This window comes from Poromitra crassiceps (assembly GCF_964638095.1).
Source record: "Poromitra crassiceps genome assembly, chromosome: 16".
In the NCBI taxonomy this organism is placed as follows: Eukaryota; Metazoa; Chordata; class Actinopteri; order Beryciformes; family Melamphaidae; genus Poromitra; species Poromitra crassiceps.
The window spans coordinates 5297922-5306949 of NC_139645.1; the positions used below are offsets into that span (position 1 = coordinate 5297922).

Consider the following 9028-nt stretch of genomic DNA (forward strand, 5'->3'; position numbering starts at 1 on the left):
ATGAAATCCATCACAATGAGGAGGGCCACTAGAAAAGGATGAATCTGTGCCCACTTGATAAAATACCTCTAATACTTGTGTTTGAGCTGTGAATTGAAAACAGCCTGCTTTGGAGGTCAGTAAATAACAGTAATAAGCATAAGTTATCTCTTAATTACAGAGAGGGATGGGCAAACGACATATGGTCTAAACCTAAGCTTAGATCATATGTTCAGATGAAGCAGCGTTTTGGTCCTGAGCCCTATGTCACTTCCTCTCTAACCAGAAACCAGAGGTCTTTATGTGCTCAGCTGAGAATTGGTATTCTGCCTCTTGTCATTGAAGTAGGGCGGTTCACAGCTATACCAGAAGAGAACAGGATATGCAATGTCTGTGATCTAAAGGATGTTGAAAATGAGTTTCATTTCATGTTTTATTGTACTTTATATGATGATTTGAGGATTTCCTTATTTGACAAAATGCAAAAGCAAAGACCTGAGCTCTTCTGGGCAGATGATGGCCAGAAGTTGGAGTGGTTGTTTAAGACTGAGGTATTTAAGACTGCTAACTTTATCTCTAGGGCCTGGAATAGAAGGCACAGCTCTTTAAGTAGGTTCAGGTGGTGGTTTTCATGCTGTACAACTTTACTGTATGTACTTTGGGTGTTTTCTGTTGGTTTTATGTTTTGATCATTGTTTGTTTAAATGATGAACAGTAAAAGTGTCCTGTAAGCCCATGTGGGCTGGGCTTCATTCGAAGCATGACACTTAAATAAAGAAAATCAATCAATCAATCAATCAATCATAACAGTCAAGCATGGACCGTTTGATAGGCGGGAGTTTGTAATAGTGTGGTGCTGCCATCTGCTGGAGGACTGAGCTCCCCATCAGTCAAATCTCCATCCGTATGGTGGTGGCTGCCTTTTTGCTCTCTTGTGGCTGCTGCACAGAAAAGAAACAAAGACGTGGTGACACAGTGAACCATCTAAACATCATTCTACTTATCAAGCTGAGCAGCAGCTAAATACATTTTAATTGGGCTGTGTGAAAGCTACCTTGTGCATGCGGCGTCCTCCTGTCTCAGGGTCTCTGTCAGTGAATTCTACAGCATGTCCTCCTCCTCTGGTTTTAAACACCAGACCCTGTAAAGACAAAGACAAGGGAAAAGACAAAAGGACGCATTAGGTGCATTGTGTCCACCACAGACCCTTCCAACAGGCTTCCAGTGTCAAAGAATGGACATGTTGCACCACATTGACCTGCTATGGGCTGAGAATGTGCTGCTTGGTGCAGTTTAAAACATTTCAATTTGTGTCTAAAACCTTCACCGTTTCAGCTTATTTACCTTGATGAGTTGGGTCTGGATCTCACCATCGGAGGAGGCAACCTCCTGATGTGTGATCATGTACTTTCTGACACTTGGACAGGGACTTCTCGCTGATGGGGGCAGATACCGTGATGGAATTCTGGAGGATGGGCTGCAAAACTCTATCCAGGTCCAGGGTGGTGGAGGGCTTGTGGTCCATCCATTTCTCATCGTGACCAACAGAGCGGGACGAGCGGGACCACCGGTGCAGCGGTGAGGGTATCGCCGTCTACACAGATCAAGAGTGGAGGAGAAATGAGTGAGTGTAATTTTGACTAAGGAAGTGTTGGTTCTAAATGATGGGACATGTTATCTTCTCACCCTTGTCTCAACAGATGTCCAATCACCATCCATATAATTGCCCTCCTTGGTGCAGCTGCCTTATGGTGCTCTCCTTCACAGAAACAAAGACATGGTGACACAGTGAAGCTGCCTTCTGGTGCTCTCCTTCACAGAAACAAAGACATGGTGACACAGTGAACATTCTAAACATCATGATCTCCATCCAACCATCCATCGTCAGGACTGTCTCTCTGTCTGTCCTTCACATAGTTCTCTCCACAACCTGATTCTGATTGACTTCAAACTGAGGGGGTGGACTGAGTGCAGAGCGCTGCTTTTGTGCAATTTGGACGCGCAACACATTCAATCCTTTATATTTATTTATATAAAAGTGAGCAAGTGGGCAATATCTGTCTGTCTGTTTCAATTTTTGTCCCACTGATGATGTCACAATGCCTATGACATCATCAGTGAGAAGATGATTTTGGTCAACAATGTCACTGGATGATATGTCTGAACATGGCCTTAGATTCAGATGGCATGGTGTGCAGATTTTAATAACATGTGGGTCGTCCTTACCATGACAATAGGCCTTCCAAAGTCCAGTATCCAGTTTTGCACCGTGAGACAGAGCCATAGGTCCAAATGGAACACATACTAAACAGTGCTTGGATTTCTCATGCTCCTTTAAAAACAACAACAAACTAAAACATAGCAAATCACATACAGGATAGGAATGTGCGTGTTAATTGTGTGCGCAGTTGTGTGCATATACTTTTTTTTTAACCCCTAAGATCATGTTTAGAACATCATAGTCAAGATGATTTTCACAGAGCAACGTCAAGACCTTTAGATGTACTGATGCCTCTGTCTTTGTGGTGCTTCTCCAGGCTCTGTCTCAAAGATCTAGCCCCTATCTTACTGCTCAATTGGTCTAACGGTCAGTCACATCATGCAAACGAGAGCAGAGCATAGATATGACAACAAAACACTGACTCAAAAGCTTATATTACACACAAACCTATTTTGTGTTGTATGGAAGTCGTTGCCTTGACGTTTTCGTACAGCCTGCATTCTCGGTTCAGTGGTGTTTGGGGTATTTCTGTCTGACTCCACAAACTGTCTGCAGTGCGGTGGTGAAAGAAAAGTTCAGCTGCACGCGCTGTCACCTGGCTGTCAGTCGATCACTTCCTAGTTGCTGCCTTGGTCCCGCCCATCCGCTCATTCTACCAATCATATTGCAGCGGAAGAATTCTGAGAACTTCTTCTTCTTCTATGGTGTTTTGCGGCAGTTTGCATCCTTTAAGTTGTATTACCGCCTCCTTCTGGATTTATCCATCCACTGTTTCCCTAATCAGCAGTGCTTCTCAAAGTGGGGTACTAGTACAGGGAGGACCCCCAGGAGGTCATTGAGGGGGTTCCTACGGGCTACATAAGACAAAAAAGATTGGGAACCACTGCATTCAGCTGTATTAATTCTCTGGACGTTCCCTCTGGACTTTTAGTAGCTGTTCCCAAACAGCTGATTCCTACAGAAGCACCCTCTTGTGACATCACTTGTGCTGGAGGTTCTGCTGGGACTGACATCACAGGAGGCAATTTCATTTCAGGAACAGTGGTCAGCTGCTTTACAAAAACCAGCCTAGATGAGCTGTGTGATTTAACCACCCCTTCCCCCCCTGAAAATCACATTGCTATAACACCCCTCCCACATAAAGTTCCTCAGACAGGGCTTCCCAGTCTTGAGCACCCCTGCAGAATAGAATAGGCCAGAACAGCATAGAATAACATTTTGCATTAGAGACTGCAATGCAAAATGCTATTCTATTTGCAGTGCAACAGATTAAAAAGCCAGAAAATATCCAAACCAAATCTCGAGAAAGTAAATTGAGATCTTTCACTCCTTACTGAACAGAATGTGCAGTGTTCCTGTGCTACCAGTTTTGAACACTAGACGGCACCAATGGACTTGGTTTTAACAAACAAGAGACCAATAAGCCTCAAAGCCTCATCAGTATCATGCACGGCAGTATATATATATATAAAAAAAATGATTTTAGCACTTAGTAATAGACTAAACAATATATATATATATATATATATATATATATATATATATATATATATATATTGTTTAGTCTATTACTAAGTGCTAAAATATATATTTTTTTCAAAATAGGTGGAACATTGCAAATGGGTTTTGATAATTCCACCTGTTTCCAATGCAAATCAATACAGATGAAACATTACATTACATACACACAAAGGCGTGGGGGGTTCATGTTTTTCTGTTGTCTTGTCAGTTTTGTGTTTTATTCTGTTTTGAAAATATAAAACATGGAGATCTATTTGTAATGTACCTTTGGAGAAAAAAAATGACTACACACAGACTTTGAAATTATAACCTATTTTATTATTACAACACATTAAACAATAAACACAGTCTTTACAATAGTACAAAAAATTCACAGTATATATTATTTACAGTATTTTCATGGATATACAAGGAATTAATCCATTGACTCTAAGGCATTATAAGGATTATTATGCAGCTTTAATATAAACAATCAATCAATCAATCAATCAATAACCCTCCAGTAGGTGGGGTAATGCAACACTGAAGTCACTGTCTAGTAGTGCAATTAGTAATTAGTCTGCAATTTTCACCACAATTATATTAATTTCAAAAATGTATTCAACAAAAAAAAACTCATATGTATTCCGGTGAATCACTATAACATTTTTGGTGGATTTTTTTTCTGTCATGATGACATCACAGCAGACATTCGAATATTCGTGGAAAACCCCAGAATATAAAAAAGATAGATAGCGTAGAACCAGACAGCACACAAAAAAACAGAATATGAGGAGAAGAATGAATGGGTTGTGAATTCATTCACAAAAAAATATTTTTAATAATTTTCAGACAAAACAATTTGTCTATAAATATGCGTGTAAAGCTGTGTTCACACCGAGATATTTATTTTTCTCTGTCGCTCGATTCAACCCTTTGGAATCGCTCTGTTGCTGTGTTTAAATCGCTCGTCAACAGGCACAATAATTGACGGACATCTGGGGGCTATAACGTTACGCAATGTCATGATGTTTGTCCACTACGAGCCACCGTAGGTGTTTACAAACTAAGCCTATCAGCGTGCTCTATACCGGTAGTACAGACTTCCCTTCATGTCAGCTGTCAGCCTGTCAATCAGCTGTCAATGTGGTTTGTTGCCACACAATAAACCTGGGGTTTGTTCCAAGCCAGTGTGATCCTTGACTCACTCTCACACGGCAGCCAATCAGCGTTGAACAGCGAGTGACTGATGCCAGCGAAATTTCGCTCGAGCTGGGATATTACATCTCGGGCGACGAGCGAATTCTCGCCCTATCGCTCTGTCTCTGTTGCTCGGACAGAGACAGAATCGCTCGTTTGCATTGACTTTGTAATGTAAACTCGATGCCAGCGAAAAACTTGAATAGGTCGGTGTGTGAACGCACCTTAAGTGCAGCATAAATACATACTGTACTCATTCAAATAGTGGATGCTCGCACAAAGAAAAGTGGACAGAGCTTTGGAGCAATAGTTATGGGCTAACTACCTCTAGCCAGCTCTCTGCTGTTCATCATGTTCATCATATCATCTCACAGTCAGTCAGTCCATCAGTCAAATCTCCATCCGTATGGTGGTGGCTGCCTTTTTGCTCTCTTGTGGCTGCTGCACAGAAAAGAAACAAAGACGTGGTGACACAGTGAACTACTTATCAAGCTGAGCAGCAGCTAAATACATTTTAATTGGCTGTGGAAAGCTACCTTGTGCATTTTTTTTTTTTTTTTTTTTTTTTTTTTTTATCCTTTATTTAACCAGGAAGGTCCCATTGAGATACAATATCTCTTCTGCCAGGGAGTCCTGGTCAAGATGGACAGCAAAAATAAAAGGTTTCATGTAAAAAAAAAAATACAAACAGGGACAAATAACATCACAGAATACACACAGAAACACAACAAGCAAACACAAACTACAAGGATTAAAGGCTAAAAAGAAGGGCTAAAAAGAAACTTGACAATCGCACATTTCACATGTAATGACATTGTTCTGTAAAAACAGATTTTAGAGTATTTTTAAACATGTCAAGAGGGGGTAAAGATGTCATGTTGTAACTCGTTCCAGGCATGTGGTGCATGAAAGGAGAAGGAAGATTTACCTCTGCTCTGTTCGGCTTTTGGGGGCCAAGAGAAAATTAAAACTATTTCGAGGGCAACTTAAAGTGGTGGCCACACTGCCTTTAGTATTTACAGGGAGACTTGAAACAGTGTCTAAGCCTGCATTGATAAAATGCCTATTAAAGGCATCTGCTATATTCTGTTTACCCTTAATTTCACTGTGGTTTACCTTTAAAAGCTCAGGAAGAGTGGGAGGTGACACAGACCCTGATGAGGATTGAACCAATTTCCAAAATTTCCCTCTTGTCTCAGGGTCTCTATGTCAGTGAATTCTACGGCATGTCCTCCTCCTCTGGTTTTAAACACCAGACCCTGTAAAGACAAAGACAAGGGAAAAGACAAAAGGATGCATTAGGTGCATTGTGTCCACCACAGACCCTTCCAACAGGCTTCCAGTGTCAAAGAATGGACATGTTGCACCACATTGACCTGCTATGGGCTGAGAATGTGCTGCTTGGTGCAGTTTAAAACATTTCAATTTGTGTCTAAAACCTTTACCGTTTCAGCTTATTTACCTTGATGAGTCGGGTCTGGATCTCACCATCGGAGGAGGCAACCTCCTGATGTGTGATCATGTACTTCTGACACTTGGACAGGGACTTCTCGCTGATGGCGGCAGACACCGTGATGGAATTCTGGAGAACGGGCTGCAAAACTCTATCCAGGTCCAGGGTGGTGGAGGGCTTGTGGTCCATCCATTTCTCATTGTGACCAACAGAGCGGGACCAGCGGGACCACCAGTGCTCCTTGGTGCGGCTGCCTTCTGGTGCTCTCCTTCACAGAAACAAAGACATGGTGACACAGTGAACATTCTAAACATCATTATCTCCATCCAACCATCCATCGTCAGGACTGTCTGTCTGTCTGTCCTTCACATAGTTCTCTCCACAACCTGATTCTGATTGACTTCAAACTGAGGGGGTGGACTGAGTGCAGAGTGCTGTTTTTGTGCAATTTGGACGCACAACACATTCAATCCTTATATTTATTTGTATAAAAGTGAGCAAGTGGGCAATATCTGCCTGTCTGTTTCAATTGTTGTCCCACTGATGATGTCACAATGCCTATGACATCATCAGTGAGAAGATGATTTTGGTCAACAATGTCACTGGATGATATGTCACAATGTCTATGACATCATCAGATATGATATAGGCACTGATGATGCCATAGGCATTGTGACATCATCAGTGATGATGATGTCATAGCCATCAGTGACTGTCTGTCGTTCACATTTGTGTGGAAAGCTACCTTGGGCCTGTGGTGGGCTCCTGCATCAGGCTCTCTATTTCTGTGAACTGGACCGCTCGCCCTCCTCCTCTGGTTTTCACGACCACACCCTGTACAGAAAAAGAATAGGGGAAACAAACAGGAGGCATTAGGTGCATTGTGTCCACCGCAGACCCTTCCAACAGGCTTGTTGCACCACATTGACCTGCCATGGGCCGAGCATGTGCTGCTTGGTGCAGTTTAAAACATTTCAATGTGTGTCCAGAATACAGTATCTTCACCATTTCAGCTGATTTACCTTGATGAGTTGGGTGTGGATCTCACCACTGGAGGCCATCGGCTGATGCGTGAGCACATATTTATTACACCTGGACAGGGCCTTCAAACTGGGGGCAGCAGACACTTTGGTTGTAGATTTGGGGCAGACGGGCTGCAAAATTGACCCCAGGTCCAGGCTGGTGGAGGGGTTGTGTTGCATCCATTTTTTACGACCAGCAGAGGGGGCCCGGCGATGCTGGTGCCAGTATGCTGGCAGTGGACTCCTCTACTCGGAACAAGAGTGGAGGAGAAATGAGTGTCATTTTTACTGCATGGAGAGTGGTCTCAACAACATTTAGCCTTTATGTCCAATGATTCCATTAAAGCTTACAAATGACACTGTGCTTGCTCCCTCAAAAAACAAGCGCAAGTTAAATCTATGATATATTAAAGTCAAAGAGAGCAGGATGTTAATAGGTTAGTAAACACTATATTATTATAAACATTTTCACATTTAAGCTGGGGGAAAACATGAGCAAAGAGTGAAAAACACAACACCATCATCAGCTCCTGACAGCTAAGGAAGTGCACTGACCGTGTTGGTTCTCTTGAAGGTAGGAGGGGGGGACCGGACTTCATCCTCAGCACAGCCTCTCCTGACCTGTCTGTCCACAGGCCCTGAAGGGATGGGGAACTTCCTGGTTGTTGTAGGGGAATTGTTAGCCTGGCTGCTGTCTGGGGCTGCCCACTGCTTCCCTGCACTGATGCAGGAGGCCGCAGATGCAGAGCTAGGGGTGGGGGAAGGGGGCCTTGGCCACGCCCTGCCCTCCAGAACGCCATTGGCTCTGGCTGCTAGTGACCGAGTGACCTTTGACCTGACATGGAGGTCATCATTAAAGCACTGTGGAGCAGACACAGAGTGGAAAGACTGTCAGTGCATAGTTACATACACTCAGTACACAGACATCAAAGTAGTCCAGAGCATATACATGGCTGTTTTACACTATGTGTTTTATGTGTGTATGGACATGTATGCGTTTGGCCTATGAAATGAATGCTATTTTTATGTTAGAGACTCACCTGATTGTATTGTGACCCAATTTCGACGGGGGTACCATCCATGTTGGCGACACAGGGCAGCGGGCAGCACTCGCTGCACTCTGGGTGAGTGACCACTTTGCAGCCACGGCACACCAGAGTGGTCTTCCCACACCTGATCCTCTCCCCACAGGGCTCACACTCACAGTACTCGCACTTATTGACCTTAGGGAGAAACAAGACAAGACTTAGTCAAGATAGTGGGCCGACAGCGGGAAAACATAGTGTTCAGTGAAACCTGGGGAACACACTGAGTTTTGCAAATAAGCTCTTTGATCAACATAATACTGCAAGACGCGTGGCCTAGTAGCAGCTTCACCTGCATTTAAAGTACCATTAAGTACAGTGATAATACAATGTGTGTGTACTTCTTCAGTTCACTCCAGTGCATGTAAATGCTTTAACGCACTGTATAGTGGATGGTAAACATTTGCTTTGCATCACCACAAAAGCACTACAGTAGAACTACGCTAAATAAAGAAAACAGCCAAATACAGAAAACACAGAGGTGAAACTGCTTCTAATCTTTCTGTCATACAAGTGTCTATCTGATCGATCAGATAGACACTTGTAGGAAGATTAGAAGTAGGTTGAA

The 9028-nt window shown here is 43.0% G+C and overlaps 1 protein-coding gene across 1 annotated transcript; it reads right to left on the reverse strand.

The window, feature by feature from the left end:
• Positions 1-568: 568 nt before the first annotated feature.
• LOC310790927 (uncharacterized protein) lies at positions 569-2727 on the reverse strand. Its single transcript, XM_083652639.1, has 5 exons — positions 2648-2727; positions 1666-1738; positions 1324-1573; positions 1034-1120; positions 569-920 (listed from the first exon to the last, which is right to left on the reverse strand). Exons 2-5 carry the CDS (start codon positions 1692-1694, stop codon positions 870-872), a joined length of 417 nt encoding a protein of 138 aa, XP_083508765.1. The 5' UTR covers positions 1695-1738; positions 2648-2727; the 3' UTR covers positions 569-869.
• Between the last annotated feature and the right edge of the window lie 6301 nt (positions 2728-9028).

What these genes read in the sequence shown, in the direction of transcription:
- LOC310790927 (XM_083652639.1), bottom strand. Translation starts at nt 1,694, where the DNA reads ATGGTGATTGGACATCTGTTGAGACAAGG. An exon ending in TCCAGACCCAACTCATCAAG is followed by an intron (nt 1,121 to 1,323) that starts GTAAATAAGCTG and finishes TTGTCTTTACAG; the next exon opens with GGTCTGGTGTTTAAAACCAG. An exon ending in GAGGACGCCGCATGCACAAG is followed by an intron (nt 921 to 1,033) that starts GTAGCTTTCACA and finishes TTTTCTGTGCAG; the next exon opens with CAGCCACAAGAGAGCAAAAA.